The following is an 18,050-nucleotide window of genomic DNA, read 5'->3' on the forward strand; positions in this document are numbered from 1 at the left end:
CAAACATTTAAACCTGAGACCACAGTTATTTGCCTTTTCCCGAATTCATTTGCTTGTCACAGCACACTTAACGAAATTGATCTATTCTTCCAAATTTAAACAGAAAAAAAGAACTGCAATGTTTAATTGTTACAAATCAACGAAATGAGCTTTAAAATTTACCAGTTTGAGATGGTAGCTCGTAAAGCTCGCCCCCAACCTTTACTATTCACTTTCATTCCTGTCTCGCCGGATATCAGTTTACAATACTTAAGAAACATGAAAAGATGTGTTGAAATTCGACAAACCTAAAATACATTTCCAATTTCAACATTTGCAAATTGCGTATAAATCTTTTAATTAGTTAATTACAAAAATGAACCTTAGGGACAGCACGTAAAGCAAGTTGTTGGAGTGCTTTCTGGTATGCGACGTCCATGGGTTGGGCAAATTGTCTGTATTTTGCATTTACCTCAGTAGAATCATTTTTGTTACTTTTCTCATTTTTGTTAACTCTTGGTGATACCATACTTTTGCTTGTCAAATCGCGCACCTCAATATAAACCATTTGATAACTGAATTATCATTTGATAAACATAGGTATAAAATAGTTCCTTCATCACGTTAAAAGATAATACCTTATAACGTGCGCAAAGTGCCAGAGCGAAAAATGTTGGATTCTTCTTTGGAGCTCGATCGGCCAATGAAACTTTAATCAGTTCTCGTAGTAAAATTAGTCCACTTCCTATGATAAAAGGAAAAATTAATATTTTTGAATTGTTAGCATTTGGGTATACATTTGCGAACGGACATTTGCAATTATAATTCTTTCTGAATCTATGAAGAAAGTTAGCCGAACTGTGATATTGTATCACAGGCTTAATATCAAACTCACAAATATCCCAGAAGACAAACCCGTTTTACCGCGGAATTTCAGGAATGAAAAGTTTGCATGAATAATGTTCTTGATGAAAAAAAGTTTTTCAATTCAAACCAAATCATGTGAATAAATGTTGCATAAACGACAACAATGTTATTATTACCCTTTTCAATAATTTCGCACAATTTATTAGCTGCGTGCATCGTTAATTCTTTTTCGGAAGCGTAACATGTACTTCCGGTAGTTCCCAATATCAGGAAACGTCGAACAAATGCTTCATCTGATATCTAGAAGACGTAATCTCAGCACTACTTATAAGTTAAAAATTCAATATATATTATAATATCATCACTAATCGATTCATTTATACCATTAATATTTAATGATGAATGATTTAAACCTGATTTCCACAAGCTGACACTAATTTATTCTGATTCTCCAGTATACCCAACAAATCCTGATAGTTGATAACTGTGTTATCATAGACATTGGACCATATCACACTATCTTCCATACCTGATAAAAAAAGACTTTTATTGATTTCATTTCTTATTTACTATCAGTTCTGTATTCCTTGTCAGTTCCCTCACAAAGAAGTTTTAAAAAAGAAATGATTTTTTTTTTAAAAATGAATGGATCCGTTTTTAAATGCCAAACAATGTCATATGAATGCCATATTTTGCACCTCCAAAAACAAACAGAAAATCCTTCCAGGGACCATTTAATTAAGTAAAGCATTTTTAGCATACTTCCTTCATGATTAAATGAAATTTGTAAACAAAATCCTGTTCATCTTCCTAAAATTAACACGTCTGAGACAGAAAAATTTGATAAAATTTGTCAAATCTCTCGTGCATATCCTGATCACTTTTATGGTCAAAGCAAATTTACCTTACTGAAATCCTCAACAGTTTGGATAAAGATACCTTTATCTACAAGAGTACCAGTTAGTAAAAAAGAGTATTCGAATGTTTCACGAAATTATATGGACCTTCCGGATTTGAATAAATTGCTAAACAATCACGGAAAAGAAGATAATAGATGTTTCAGTAAAACAAATGCCAAATTATTTTTTTAAGTTAGAGGATTAATATTTCCCGCTCGATACTTCTACATCACTTCCCCTGCATCGCAACATCCCGGTCTTTTACTTTTCCAGGGGGTCAAATGATAGAAAAAACAAACAAACAAACAAAAAATAAATAAATAAATGTGAATATAAGTGAGAGCTCTTAAAAAAAATTCACATATATACCCCAATGAAACCCACAAATATGATCAGGTTATATTAATAAAGATATGATCATATTATAAAGAATACGGTTAACGTGATAAGAATGTGATGATATGTTATAAGCAAATGTTAGGTAATCCGTAAATAATTATCTACGTTAGGCTGTTGTAACAAATAATACTAAACGAAGTATTTCCAAAAAAGTGCACAATCTTTGTGGGAATTTATCAATGATCTGAATAAACTTCCAGCATAATATCAGGTCCTTTTCCGGAAATACTATCGCAATTACCATAACTATCCTACATTAACTTTTTACCTTTTACATGGGATGAATCAATTGCGTAACCGGAAAAGTCCATCATTTTCCCAACCAGTGAATAGCCAAGTACGTCATCATTCAACACATAAAACTTTATAGTAGACTGAAGCAATTCAGGAATGAAATCCTGTTAGCTACCCGTGCGATCCATTGCTTCAACTGAATTCGCTGTTGTCAACAATGATGATCCAATACATATTGTTACTTCCGGTAGAACAATTTGAGTAACGAAGAGGAAACAGTTAGCTTTGTTGCCTTTATTTCAGCTGGCTTCCCTTTCCTTTGCTGAAGCTTCTCCTCCTTCTCCTCCTCTTGTCATTTTTAATGCATAAGCTAACAAACAACGGGGTTCCGTTATCGGTTTCCGGTTATTACCGGTACGATATAGTATTAGTTAGTTGACTGTTCTGTTTAAACGATGGATAGTACTTTGATATTAGTCTGTTGTTTACTTCTCGTATCATTTTCATAAAGATCACATTGTCAAATGATTCATGGATTCATATCTGTTCATTAAATTAATTATCCATTCATTCAGTTCTACGACACTGTTCATAAATATCAATGTTACAATGAAATTTTCTGGATAAATGGTTCAATTTCGAACAAAACTGTCAAATATTGTTTGTTTACTGATAACACTGATTGAATTTCAGTAGATTATTGAAATACTACAAGAATAAGAGCATATTTCCATAAGTTGAAATAAGTCTTTCTTTCCCCATGCAAATTTTACCCAAACTAACCCTTGCACCATCTGCTGTCCACATTTCCTCACTCCGCCATGTCATATATCACACTCCTTATATGACAAAACGATCTCCATAACAGCAAAATTTTCGTCCAACACTTCGAGTACTCCTAACGATATTCATACGACCATGACCTATAGATGACATCATAATGACTGATCAAACTTTCAAAACAAAATTCATTGAGATATCCCAGATATTCAAACACACGTCAAGAGTGGACTTGCCGTTGTTATACGTGTAAGTTACAGTAAGCCTGTTACAAATGAAGACGGTGATAAGCACCACTTATCACAAGTAATTTTAAAATCTTTCAGTTTTTGAAAAATTCGTTATTTTCAAAAACAAACAAACAAGGAAAAAAAATGCTATTAAAACAGTTTTCATCAAACTAATTGGATTAGAAGGAATCAAATTGAATTCAATGATTGTATTGAAGTTGAAAGTATCTCTCATAAAATAAAATAATCCGATAAATAAACTTTCATATGGAGCAATTCATTGAGCAAAAAGTTAGCTTAACAATCATGAACTAAAATACAAATAATACAAGTTATTTCATGGAAATTTTTAAATTAATTTTTTTCACTATCAATAATTTTCCGTTATTCGATGGATGTATTGGTGAAACAAAAACATGTATTAATACCAATAATCATTTCCTATTCAATTTTAATTCCTACAGTAATTTCTTAATTCTTATAGAGCTATTGCTGTTGTTATTTCTAGTGTTGTTATTATTGTCGTTGTTGTTGTTATTATTGTTGTTATTATTGTTATTATTATTACGTAGCACTGGTCCGATTAAACTTTGTTGTAAATTTATTCAAGGTCATATCTTCTCATTTCTCTCTTCTTTTCTTTGCCTCTTTGCCATTTATTAACTCCTCACCTGTCCACTTCTTTTTTTTTTAAATTTCTTCATTGAATTCAAACCATTCATTCAAAGTTCATTCATTTTTCGACATTCTCTTTTCCCCATTTTTTTTAAAATGCTTTTATCTTTTCCTTTTCATTTTTCACATCATTTCTTCTATTCAATTATTCTTTTGATGCAATTACCTTAGATTACAATCCCATCTCTTCCCGTTTCCTTTTTTTTTTCTTTTCTTCACTTTTTCTACACATCCATTCAACGACATCATCCCTAAATTGTCCTGTTTAAAATTCCCAATCACTTCTGTCATTCTTTTATTATTCTCTGCAGAAAAAAAAAAAACGAAATTGAAAGTATACTCGTCGATAATATCTTGGTTCAGAAATGGAATAGAATTAAAAGCAAATCGTCAGTATCAACCGTCTAATCTCGAGTATACTATTCTTAGTATATCACTGAAGTCGAGTAATTAATTGCTCAAATAGTCATCGATTGTCCGAATGATCAGAATGATCCGAGCAATTCTTGGTATTTTATTCTTTTGATTTGCATAATTATATATAAATTCTATAGTATTAAATAGAACAGAAAATGGCAACGGTAGGACAGAGCCAAAGACAAGCATTTATTGGCTTTAGTTTGGCCAATAGATGGACTAAATTTGAAATATCCATTCTTTATCTTAACAATTAATGGCTTGGCTCAAGGAAAGAAATGAATTGAGTTGTCTTTTCAATCATTTTGAAGAGAATATTTCAAAAAATGAAAATAACCAAACAATCCACTTTTAAAATTAAGAATTCGGTACATTGTGATAGTCAATCAAAAGTGGGGGAGGAAAATACAACGGGAAGAGGAGGAAAAGTGAAAAAAAGGGAAAGAGCGGGGGAAGATAAAAGGAGAAATGCATTCAGGTTTATTATTATTTGTTATTATGCATTAAACAACTAATAGTAAACAAATGAAACGATGATAACTAATTAATATTATTTTATTCATTAATTTATCGACGAGAATTTTTAATCCCGAACTCTTTTCTTTTATCCACCCTACATTCTCATATCCCAGTATGATCTATTATTATTCAGTGGAATATAGTTGATTCTGATCAATCAGGTTTCCTTAAAAAAAAAACGAAAATGTGATCAGACGGCACAATAATGATGATGATGATAATAATAATAATAATATGAAACCGGTTTGGTTCAGAATCTGCTTTATTGAACATGTTTCTTCTGCAATGCATTCGATGGTATTCATCCAAAACCATCCATGCATCATTGATATTTCTTGATGATTAAGGAGGGGGACGAGGTGACATCTGATCACATTATGGAATAATTTCTCAATTCCTCAAATTTGTTATTTTCACTTGTGATAAAATTTTGTCATATTTTTGATAAAAAGAAAAGTTATTTCAAACAAAGATAATTGTATTAAGTTTTGTTCATTTAAATTGCAATTGATTTCAAAAGTAGTTCATAGGTCATTTTGACTCGTTAGGGATTAAGAACATCTTGAAGGTCATGCAGTAGTAATGCTTACTTATTTTGTCTAATTATCATTTATTAATCATCATTCTATTTATCATTTATGTTTCTATTACTATCACCATCCATTACTAATTGCCATTATCGTATCACATGCGTTTAAGTCTTCAACGATTGATTACTTATGTTTCAACTTGCTCCATCGTTGAAACCACAAAAGTGACCATGAATGAACAAATTAGATGGTCATCTAATATTCAAATGACCACAAAGAATGATGATAATGACGTGCACTGACCATCGGGTAAATTAATATTAGACAAGTGGAATAGATAAGTGGAAAACCAGTTTTGAGGATACAGAATAGAATAGAATGTCATAGAATGGAATAGAATAGAATAGAATAGAATAGAATATTGAAGATAGTTGATGTAAGATGAAAAGAAATTTATGAATAAATCATTTTGTTCCCATGAAGAGGAAGAAACAGATGGAGCTGGTATAGAAAGGTATGTTAGTATAGAGAATAGACTGTTTCTGTGTCAAACCTCTCATCAAATTCTTTCTGTTTTCTGGGGCATTCAGTTGTAACATTGGTAGTTTCACATATTTCTTCGAAAAATTTCACCAATGAAATCTCTTCTTCAAGCACTTCGTTTAACACTTCTTTCAATTATCGATTTGTTGATAGATTGCTTGTTGCAATCTTGAGATTGAGACCGATGAGGCAAATTATCCTTGGCTCAAAACTTGGCTAATTTTCTCAAGCCTTAGTTTTTTTCTCTCTTCCATTGTTTTAACACTCGAACAAATTTACAATTAGATTCTAAAACAAGCCTACAAACAGTTTAGGATCCGAACGATGATTCTTCTCCTTCCTTTGGTTATTTCTTGGTGAACATATGGGATTTAGGGAGAGGAAAATATATGTCATTGTCTTAACCTAAAAATGATACGCGTATAATGTTGAGATTTAAGTTATCACTTGGGATGCATTAACCAGGATTACAGGTCAGCCTAGTATGGTTTCACATGGCATTTATTTTAGTAAAAAACCAGGTGTAAGATTGGAGCAATTTTGGTAATTCCCCATATTTAAAATTTTTTTCACGCATTTATATCTCAGTTTAAATTCCTTCCTAAAATTGATTTTTCATCATTGCAGCGAAAACTTATTTGATGATAATATTTTGATCTAATTAACAAATTTAAATCGTTTTTCTGAAGGTTAACAAAATGGAACGCTTAAAGAAATTTTGGAATGACATTGTCGGCAATGAAGTGGATTATTCACAATTCGAAACAAGGTACCATAGACATTTCCATACTTTATATCCTAATTTGGTGAATTTACTAAAAAAAAAAAAAAAAGAAATGGAAGTATTTATTTGGGCGTAGTTTTTCTTGCTTTTACAATCGATATGTGCAAGAAAAACAGCATCATTTTGCATTCTCTCTTCTCATTTTCCTATACAAAAATTAAAAAATGAAATGGATTTCGGGAAATGCTAAAATTCCTTAGAATCATAGCATAATCCGGAAAGTGAAATAACTTAAGAGAAATTCGAAAAAAGTGCTTATTCAAAAATGCAGCAAACATGTAATAGATGGAAAGATATTGAAAATTCAGGAATGGTGATACGGATATTATTGTTTTCCGTGAGAAATCTTCCAAATTCATGCTGTTTGGGACCAATATTCATGTCGTATTGGGTGCAACAATTGCAGCAACAATTGGTTTAATGGTGACAATCACATTTTGTATTATCTACACATTTTACCATCAACGAGGACAGGGAAGGAATTATTTCATCGATCATCTTGAACTAGGCAAGTCTTATAAAGCATCTGTATTCATCTTGGTCTTTTTGGGTAATTTAAAAATTTATTTATTTTTTTTGAAATGGAAAAATTGATGAATAGAAAAATTTGGAAATTTTCTTCAATTTTTAAAGAGAATATTAAAGTTTGCTATTAAAATATCTATTCGTTCCACTGAATTCAGCCGAACATTTGGCGACAAATAATGACAGTTTTCCAGCAATGGGTGATAGAAAAGCATAGTTAAGTTTTTCTTTAAAGTTAATTAATTCAGTGTCAGTTTTTAATTTCAGTAGATTTGATATTTGCACTATTCTTCGGATTACCATGCCACTATTTGCTATTTTACGGGATTCATCGAGAGAATAAAAGGTACCTGACACCGTTTCTCATCTTCTATTGTACCAATTTTGTCCTTAATGTTATTTTTTTATCAATCACCATTATTGCTTCATCAATCACCGTCATTGCTACCATAATGGATGCTCGACAATTGATTCATGGCCAAGTCCTTTATGATTTCGGTTGGATTGTTTTCCAGGTTGGCTAGTTTATATGTGTGTTAGTTGCTCATAAATTTGTTCGAAGTTCCAAATATTTCTTTGTTTAAAAACACTCCAAACAAAATCATTCATTTCATATGACATATTTGTTTGACATTTAATTTTATTTGACATTTAATTTGTTGCAGCTTGTTTTCACAATAGCTCAAGGTTTCGCTATTTATTTGGTATTACGATGTAAAAAATATTTGAACGCCAAAGAACATTGGAAGAAAATTTCAAACCAAGTAAGCATTTCCTAACATAATCATCATCATCATCACTATAATTATCATAATCGATGTCAATACTACTGTTATTATGGTTATTATTTTTATCATTATTGCTTTAAATGGCTAGTTTACACATTCCATCAGATTTTTGCTACCAAAATTTTTAGAATTTTCTCAACATTTGTGTCTTTTCAAGAACTTGTTAGGAAATTAGGCTTCTTAAGAATGTATGAAAATATTTACTATCAACAGCAGCTAGATTTTTTTCATAAGCTAATTAGCTTTACAATAACATACGTTATAGTTGTAAATATACTACAATTAATTAGTTGTCATTAAGAGTGCCAACACCATCTATATTATTTACTATTTGTTTGTTGTTATTATTTGTTGTTTCGAACTGCTGATAATTTAGTTTAAACAGGATGCAAAGGCTAAATGAAGTCCCATTAAGTACCCTTTACACCAAAAATCATTTATATTGAATGGTTCAGGGAGATTTTATCAAATTAGTGTCTCCATATTAATTTTATCAAATTATCATCCTTCGCATGTTAATTTTAAAAAGGCATAGATGATATTTGTATCAAGATGAAAGATATAATATTATCCTAGTCTAGGCAACATTTTTCTTCTTACCCTCATGAAATGACTCTTTTTTTTGAAATAGCTGAAAACTTAAAAAATAAAAAAAATAAGAGTTTAACAGAATTTAAAATAAACTTTAAAGGAATATTAAAATAAAAATTTCGTCAGTAAATCTAACCACTCACTGGCTGGTTAAATGTTATCATTGACATCTGATCGTCTGCTCCCGATCAATGATTATGAATTAGTTTTCAGGGACCAAATAATACTGATCATTCGATCATTGCTGATGGTGTCGTTGCGGATTCATCTGTTCTTGGTATTTGAAAATCTGCGCAATGACACTTAATTTTCTTCATAATAAGTGTACGCAATTAATCTTTTCTAATGTACATTGTGAAATTTTGAGGGAATGATAATAGGCTTATGAATGCAAACAATACATTTGTGTTTGGCTAATTACCGAAAATAATAAAAAACTTTTTTCAGCTAAATTAGTGCTTTGCTTATGCTTAAATAAATTTTAATATGTATACACAAACCTAAATCCATTGTTGTTTCATATAGCGCTGTTAATGACTTGAATCAGGTGGCTTCTTCATACAATGGTAGTTTTTTCCCGATTTGCATAAAGTTTTCCGGAAACTGTCTTGGATTTAAAATATGATATCAAATTTGTAGATAGTCATCGGATTATCAGTCATCAAAAATGTAATTTTCAATTTGAATGAGGTGGCAAAATTCTAATGGAAAAGTGCAAGTGAAATGATTTGGAAGCAAACATTGTAAATTGAAACAAAATAAGAAAACAGAACCATTTATCAAATCATACTATTCCTTTCCGAGAACAAAGGAAAGACGAAGAGATTCCGGAATTTACGGAAGTTCTCACTTAGCAATGTGAAGTTTATCAGGAAACTATTCCATCCTATTCATTTGTCAAAATGTTGTTTTGTGACATCTTACAGAGCAGTGAAAATCAATATAAAAAGTAAAGAATAAAAAATGTTTTTAGATGGGTACTTGTAACATTTGATCCTTCCTTTTTTTGCTTTTCAAATAGGATTTTACTATTATACTTAATATCAGAAAATGCCTGTTCCTTTATCTTCACATTTTTCAAAGTATTTTTTCCTTTTACTTTTATAAAATAACCTTTTGAATTCAAGTTTATAATTCATATTTTTCTAAAATATATCGTAAAACATATATTTTTTTTAAAAAATATACAACTCCAATACTGTGTGTGTTAAGTACTCGCCCCAACTTTATGGTGACCATTATGGATTTCCTTGTAGTCAGGAAAACTGAAAACCGTATAATATTTAGGGGAGATAATCTCCGTCTTCTCCAGCATAGTTATTTCGGCTATTAGTCTGTCAGAAGGAAGATGAAGGTATACCATGATTTTCCAAAAAGCTCTGTATATAAGATTGCTTTCCGGCTAATCTATGATAAAGTTAATTAATGTAAAATCCAAAAACTCAAAAAAGGAAGTGATTAACACTTGTGATAAGACGTAATTATATATGTGTTATCAGTGGGATGCGGAAGGAAATAGTTCAAATTGTTTTAAATATTAGGCAATATTAATCTTCTGAAGTTCGCCGATAGCAAAAAATAGGAATTCCGGATTAGTTGGATGTCGAGAATGTGGACAGCTGCTCGTTTACCACGATAAAATTGAGCATATTTCTAATACTAAAAATTGGGAAAACTGGAAAAAATCTGCTCAAGTTTACCGGATAAGTCATGTATGGAAGATCATCTGTCTGTAATGTGTCACTTTTGCAGTTTATGTACGGTAGCGAATGACTAGATGCCAAACAGTTGGAAAAAAAATGGTTGAACATAATTTATTCATAAATGACAAAAAGGATCGGGAAAAAAGTTTGGAGATTTTTTCCGTTTTCATCTTTCTGATTCAACCCGGATCTTCATATACTTCTTGCAGAAAATAATCCAGCTGACTTCACCGGGTATGCTTATGGCCAATTAATGCAAAAGTGCTACCTGAAATTCAGAGAAGGGTAAAACCGAAAGCACATACAGCTTTTCCGGCGAATCAAAAATCTCGAAAATTTCCCATTTCCAACATATTGTCTAGTTATCTAGTTCGTGTTTATTCGAAATTTTGGATGTATAGATAGGATAAGATTAGGGATTCATTGCTTCCGGAATAATGATGCATTGTGAGCTGGTATGAAAAATATTGTCGTATTTGTAACCGGAACCAGATAAATAGAAATTTCGAAAAGAACAAAGAACTTTTTCGAGAAGCAGGAAACCAGGAAATAAATTATACGTACTTCCGAGAGTCCTTATAATTAGTTTCATCTATGATCAAAATTTCGCATTCTCAATTTTATCGGATAAGATTGGAAAATTGTCGAGAAGTTAGTGAATGCTTCTTCCAGCAGCTTTTAATGCATATCACTTGTCTAACAGCCATAACAACAATGCAATTCAATCGTTTCTTTCCGGAAGATATCCGATGAATAGTTACGAAATGATACGGTGATTAGATAATTACATTGCTTTGGCATCGTGTTTTACTAATTGGGGAGAAATAAGTTGGGTATCTAATTGAAGTTAGGGTGATGCTCTTATCATATTACTGATAACGATCATTAATGTTTCTCGCATTTTGATCAAAATTCAAAAAAAAAACAATCTATCAATCAAATATCCAACTTACTCATTATCCACAAAGATTCAATTGTTCATATACCAATAAATCTTGTACCAATTACATTGGAAATACATTTGAATATTTCATGATAGAAAAAAGAAAAAGCGGAAAATGAATTGATCGCATATCCGTAATTGTCACATTGTACTGAAGTCTGTTTTTTAAAAAGTGATAACATTATTAATCAATTTTCCTTCCTTCTATTTGTCTCCTCTCATTTCTCCTAGCGCATTCCTTCCTGTTCAAGATTCTTGTCATCAGCGTTCAATTTCATCCAGTTATTTCATTCAGGTTTTCCCGATAACTTGTACTAATTCTGATGCTGGAAGGGAGAATGTTCCAACTTTCATTTTTCATTCAATATATCATCAAATTTTTATTTCCTTGAAATTGTTCTTTTCTGTGCTTCATTTTGAGTTTAATTCGAATTCGGTATGATTTCCTCACTTTCATTTGCACCACAAAAATACATTTGGTATTTCCGGAAACTTTTCCTGATCCCCTCCGACACTTCTAGAAACCATCGTAGTACTCCCGGAAATATATGTTTTGAGGGAACGAAACAAATTTTTAGCGATTAAATCCTTACTTGAAATTTGAATTAGCGCCATCTGCGTCAAATATACCAGCTTTCTTGCGCCATCGGAGTGTAACGCCTTCTTGTTTATATCAATCCGAAGACGTGTTCGGTGTGTGCGTGTGTGTGTGTGCGTGTGTGTGTCTGTGCGTGTGTACGTGTATGTATGTGTGTGTGTGTTAAGTGTATGTGTATGTGTTGCATGTATGTATGTTTGCATGTATATACACCTTATCAGTTGATCGGATTGATCTTTCTTCCCATTTCCTCTTTTTTTTTCCGTCCAAGATTACAAGTGGAAATGCTGTTCTCATGCAGCTCGTAACACGTTTTCACGTGTGTTTTGTCACGAAGTTTATCCCAAATTATCATCCATAATTTTGCGTCGAACTACTTTAATTACATTAATGAGGAAAATGGCAGGACAAATTGCATTACTCACTTCCCTTTACAGTCAACTTCTATTTTATTACTTTTATCAAAATTTTTCATATTCTTTGTGTTGTGAAACGATGATTTGAATTGTTTATATGCGTTGATGAAATTTTTCATTGTTAGTTTATGATTTAAAAGCATTAAGTACGAGCCATTAGTCAGAAATAGTCAAACAGTTATGCGTCAATTAAATAAATTATCAATATATGAGACTGTTAAATTTGTATGTATCATTTGATAATGTTATGGTGTGGTATAATTTGATACAGAATTGGTCAAATTTCAAAACATTTGGAAAGTTTCATGCAGTAATAAAAATTTTTTGGCATGAAAATCATTAAATCTGATCTTATTGAAGAAAAATTGTATTTTCAGTTTAATATGTCGCAAGTAAGGCTAGCTTTACCTGGTGGTTTTTTCTTCCGTCTTTTTTCCCCTTCTTTTTTTTGAAATCCAATTTTCAGGAAAGAATGCCACTGATAGCATTGGATCCATTTGATGGCTTATTGGCACTTGCTCGGCATACACCAATACCAACCTTGAATAGTTATATCATCATCAGTTTATTACTAACTATTGGATCTGCTTTTTATGCTAAACTGACTTTTGCAAAAAATGAGGCATGTGTTTTTAACATCTCCAATTAGTTAATTTTTTGCTAATTGAAAGAAAGATTGGTGTTTTTGAACCATTTTTTATAAAGCTGTTTATTTCCTTTGAACAGATTTAGTCTGCAGAAATCTGTAGAAACAGTTTGAATTATTCCGATAAACTTCTCTAAGCTTCAAATATTCTTTTCTTTTTTCATGGAAGAAAAAAATATGTTAAAAATATATTCTTTCCAGCGTAGCATAGATTTTCTCATACCTTTTCTATTTCCAGACTGAAAGCCGTTTGAGAGGTATTAATGAAACCTTTCGAAAGACCGATCCAGCGAGTGCCTTATTGACATCCGCACATCTCCAACAGTTTTATTATGTATTACTTCATCCCACTTTTGGATGGGTAAATTACTGTTCCGTAAATTCTACTTTTTAATTTCGTCAAATACTCTGTTAAATGACTTGTGAGCAATAGATTCTCTCTGAACTACCCTATCTGTCATTGTGTAAAGAAAAAGAAAATGTACTTTACCGATCATTCTCGGAATGGAATGAAGCTTTTTTTTACTAATATACATGGGATGTGTTAATTGGCAGGGTATCTTAAACCGTATTAATTTTCATAAAGTATTAGTAATTATGTTGACTGGATATTTTCAAATTTTGGCAGCTACATATGAAAGGATTACTTGTACTAGGAAATTGAAACGTTCTTTCTCACTCTGGATCCATGTACATCAAATTTTTACTGATAATGATGACGTTTGCTTTATGATGAAGGATAAGTTTTCCACCAGAAGCAAGATGTATAAACTAACTTTGGAAAGCTAAAAAAAAAGGAAAAAATTGAAAAGGAGAAAAGATTCGTCAATTGCGATCTCAAACTTTTCCTCTCAAAGGGTTTGATTAGTAACAAGAAATATTTGATCTTTGTATGCATTTCATTAAAATAACTCATTTTCAGGTTTTTATCAATATGTTTTGTGCAATCTTAGCATTTATTGCGAAGTTAGCAACGCATGCTACAGTCGGGAAACTAGGAACCCAAGTACATTTCTCTACTTTTCTTCGTTTTTGTAATTTGTTCCATGATTAATGTCAAAAACAACATTTAGCATATTGATGGGATTTCGTTGTTCTAAATGGATAGGTATCCCGTGATAGACAATCAGTCTGATGTGATTATGTCTGACGTGTGGTCACGTTTTACAATCACATCTGTAGCATTACAATAAAAGTATAAACGTTCTTTATAGTGCTGGGATAATTTCAATATTAAGATGATATTAAGACATATCAATATTAAGATGTTGAATAATTGTTGTCTGTTTTCGTTTTCAGGAGTCAGTACTTTTACGTGATCGACTGTGCAATTTTTTACTTTACAAAGCAGTATTTTTATTCGGTGTGTTGAATAGTGTTGTGCACGAAGAGGTTATTGCATGGGTCTTGTGGTTTGCACTACTTGCATCAGTAGCTGCCTTACAGAGTATTATCGCTTACAAGTTGAAATATGTAAGGTTCTTTACAGTTTGAGGGGAAAATTACGACATTAGATTTACCACTGGAGATTTAAATACCATTATTTAAGCAGTTAGAGGCAACCACAACTCTGCAAGATTCTTTAAATTTTTTTGTTTTGATAACATCTGTCAACTTAGTCTACCACTGTTTTAGAGTAGTAGTGAAAGTCGAATAAATCAGTGACTCAGGTGAATTGATTGTAATCAGCTTCTTGAAGTCGATATAATTTAGGGCTTAATTCTTGAAAAAAAAAGAAAGAGATTACCTAATGTCTTGAAATTTACCGTACGCATTATACCGAGACTTATAATTTAGCAACACCTCATAATGTACCATTCTTTTTGGAAAAGTTGGTAATATCAATCCAATCGGTCAAATCTTTTATTCTATTTTAGCATTAAATTCATTATAGTTAATTTCTTCAATACCTCCAAGAGGAGTTTTATTTCGTATTATGGGATTGGCCATTCTTTTACTGTTGGTATCATTCGCATTTGTTTCATTTGCATTAACCGCTTTCCGTTTATTTTCAGTCAGCATCGCCTTGTTTATGCTTGCTGATGTGAGTTGGTATACTTATACTTAAAAGACCATTTGTATTCCTTTGGAAGCACCTACTGCTGTCAGTACTTGCTTCAAAATTGCTTCCATCCTTTACATTTATTAATAAATCTCTTCCGCATCGTAGTTAGCTCATCAATCATCACTTTTTCTATAATTGATTGATTTTACTTTATTTGGTATTAAATTTGCTGGACGAAGTTATTTCAATTCCGAAGTAAAAAAGGATTTTCAGGTTGAGATTAAATTCGAAACGCTTTTTTCAGCCATCTTTTTTTTTCAGGCTATTAAGTCGCTATTACGAAGTATTTACGTAATATCCAAATGTGCTCTCTTACTCGACAATGTTTCGGTTTATTTATCATCTATCAATTTTGCAACTTTAACATACTATCTGGAATTTTTACATGATCTTGCTATTGATTGCATCGATTTACTGCATTACACCCATATGCTGGTGCGCATTTCTTATTTTTATTTTGTGTATCACCTTTTTACACGATTACTCCGTATTTCCCTACCTGCTAATGAAACTGCCATTAGTTCAGATTATCTGACTTTTATTTGCGAATAAGTGCTTGAAAAACTGCTTGAAATTTTGTGGACATATATAATATTGCGCAGCATATTCCATCTTCACTTTCTAAAGTTTCATTTATTTACAGAAGTTATATTATATCAACCTGTATCCAAGATATTTAATATACCTTTGAAAATTTGATGTAGTTGCGTTACATTTTTCTAATCCTCAGATATTAATATAACCAAGTTTGAAATTTCAGCTGTATTCACAAGTCGTATTAAGTATGGCATGCATTGTGATTTCCATGCAATTACGATCATTCTATAAATCATTTGTTGCTCGTATCGAACGACATATCAAATATAAGCGTATTTGCAAACATATCGATTTGCAGTTAGTTTTTCCTTTGTTTTGCTTATTTCATGTTTTGTATTTTCTAGATAAAAGTGATTTTGGTTTTTTTATTTGTTCCAGAAGTCTCATGATTTTATTCAGGAAAATCTTTTGATTGCAAGATTTTTGGTCATAAAAGACTTAGACTAAATCTTTTGCTGCATTTTCAGTTATCAGAAAGCGACACAAATCGAATTGAATAATTTGAAAGATTGGTGCGCAATATGTTGGGAGCAGATGGACAGTGCCCGGAAGCTTCCATGCAATCATTTCTTTCATGAGTGGTACTCATACTGCAACTACTTTATTTCCAAGAAATAAAACTAAAATTTAGTTCGAAGAAGCTCAGAGAATATAGAAAACTCTCAAAAAGGTTACTCAGCGAAAATGCAAAGTTTTGGTCGGAAATACTTTTTTCTTTTCGACAGAAGAAGTTTAAAATTAAACAAAATTTCTCTATGTTTAATACCATTATGATTGCTTGAGGTTGTTCAGTGTTATTTTAGAATCAGTTTCATTTCATATCTTAAATACTTGGTGCTTCTCAAAAATTTTAAGCAGTTCAGTTGAAAACAAGAAGAGTGATTGAGAGCTATATTTGCATTCATGAGCTGATCTTGAAAGAAAACCGGAATGAATTGGTGAACTTTGAACCATTATAATTCAGTTAGATGTCACCTTTGGATAAATTCATCTTTTTCAGGTGTTTGCGAAGTTGGTTAGAGCAGGATAATTCTTGTCCAACTTGTCGGCTAGCACTGCCATCTTTGAGTAATCCAACAGTTACAGAAGGACCGCGAGAACGGTCGCGAGCTCCAGTAGTACAGCCTTTTAGCCATGTCTTTCATTTTAGTGGTACTCGTTACGCACGTTGGTTACCGTCATTTTCTGTTGAATTATCGCATAATGTTGCACCCAATTTCTTTCACCGTAACAGGTTTTATTTCCCATTTTTTGATTTTATTAAAAAAGAAAACTTCAGTGAACAACTGGGAGTTCCTTTTTTCTTTTCAAATCACTGAGCTGCAGTGATTTGAACATCCTAGGAGCGGTAATCCCAAAAGAAACAGTTAATATCTTGAACTTCGAAATAATTTAAGTTTGGCTTGCAGCATGAAATTAATCTTAGAAACTTTTAGCATCTCATACTTAATACAAAAATCTAAATTTCATTGTGTTCCATTATTTCAGGTTTGGTGGCGCAGCTAATTCACAGCTGAATTCTTTGGCTGAACAAGTTCGAGAAATGTTTCCACAGCTCGAAATAGCTGCAATTTTGGAGGACTTACGTGAAAGCGGTTCGGTACAGGCAACTGTGGAAAATATTCTAGACAGTCGATTTCAACAACAAAATATTGCATTTGTAAAATTTTTATTGAGGATTTTCTAAGTTATATAATTCCTTAATGAATAAATTAACACTTACCGCCCATCGATTGCATTTATTATTCTAGGATTCAGATCAGGAAAATTGGAATGACGTGGATATGCCATCATCTTCTAATTCCTCAACGGAATCAGTGGCTGAATACGAAGAAACTTTGGCGTCATCAGGCTCTTGTTCGGTAAAGCATCGCGACATCTTTTGCAAAGGAAAGATGTACTTATCAAACATCAGCGAAAGTGACTTTCCCTTTCTTTAAAAAAAAAATGTATAATTGATTTATCTTTACTAGTAGTTTTGTTAAAGATTTAGTGTGTGAATTTGCTGAAATCTAAAAGTGTTTAGAAAATATCTCTTACTGCTGTAGGATTGTTTCAGGAAGTATATTGCATCCCCTCGAGGTAAAGATCTTCGAGATATCTATGGTAAGGATATTCCAAATATGGGAAATCCAGATTCGTCATGAAAACTGTTTGCATTACTAGTCGTGTGTTATGGCATAATTTAGGTTTTGCTGTGTGTCTTTTTGCAAGTTTTTCATGGATCTCATTTTTTTGACGTATTTTCCTCCAAATATACTGGAAATTAAAACGGAATTTAAATAGAGCAGTTTGACGATATAAGACGAAAGCAAATTCGTG

At 31.8% G+C, this 18,050-nt stretch overlaps 4 protein-coding genes across 4 annotated transcripts; 2 read left to right on the top strand and 2 right to left on the bottom strand.

Annotated features, from left to right (window-relative positions):
• Positions 1–158: 158 nt before the first annotated feature.
• LOAG_05870 (hypothetical protein) lies at positions 159–1,373 on the bottom strand (the record flags this gene model as incomplete). The annotated part of the gene is made up of 5 exons (XM_003141407.1): positions 159–287; positions 362–532; positions 618–724; positions 1,023–1,146; positions 1,260–1,373. 5 exons carry the CDS (start codon positions 1,371–1,373, stop codon positions 159–161), a joined length of 645 nt encoding a protein of 214 aa, XP_003141455.1.
• A 5,397-nt stretch (positions 1,374–6,770) lies between these two features.
• LOAG_05871 (hypothetical protein) lies at positions 6,771–9,045 on the top strand (the record flags this gene model as incomplete). The annotated part of the gene is made up of 5 exons (XM_003141408.1): positions 6,771–6,841; positions 7,165–7,364; positions 7,649–7,896; positions 8,047–8,145; positions 8,974–9,045. 5 exons carry the CDS (start codon positions 6,771–6,773, stop codon positions 9,043–9,045), a joined length of 690 nt encoding a protein of 229 aa, XP_003141456.1.
• Positions 9,046–11,859: 2,814 nt separating this feature from the next.
• Positions 11,860–12,207, bottom strand: LOAG_05872 (hypothetical protein; the record flags this gene model as incomplete). The annotated part of the gene is made up of 1 exon (XM_003141409.1): positions 11,860–12,207. The coding sequence occupies one exon, from the start codon at positions 12,205–12,207 to the stop codon at positions 11,860–11,862; it is 348 nt and encodes a 115-aa protein (XP_003141457.1).
• A 671-nt stretch (positions 12,208–12,878) lies between these two features.
• On the top strand, positions 12,879–18,050 carry LOAG_05873 (hypothetical protein). Its single transcript, XM_020446998.1, has 12 exons — positions 12,879–13,042; positions 13,305–13,427; positions 13,989–14,072; positions 14,366–14,539; positions 14,961–15,110; positions 15,393–15,566; positions 15,892–16,025; positions 16,196–16,309; positions 16,729–16,962; positions 17,217–17,388; positions 17,480–17,625; positions 17,788–18,050. The coding sequence occupies exons 1-12, from the start codon at positions 12,893–12,895 to the stop codon at positions 17,873–17,875; spliced, it is 1,743 nt and encodes a 580-aa protein (XP_020302726.1). The 5' UTR covers positions 12,879–12,892; the 3' UTR covers positions 17,876–18,050.

This window comes from Loa loa (assembly GCF_000183805.2).
Source record: "Loa loa unplaced genomic scaffold supercont3.19, whole genome shotgun sequence".
Classification (NCBI taxonomy): domain Eukaryota; kingdom Metazoa; phylum Nematoda; class Chromadorea; order Rhabditida; family Onchocercidae; genus Loa; species Loa loa.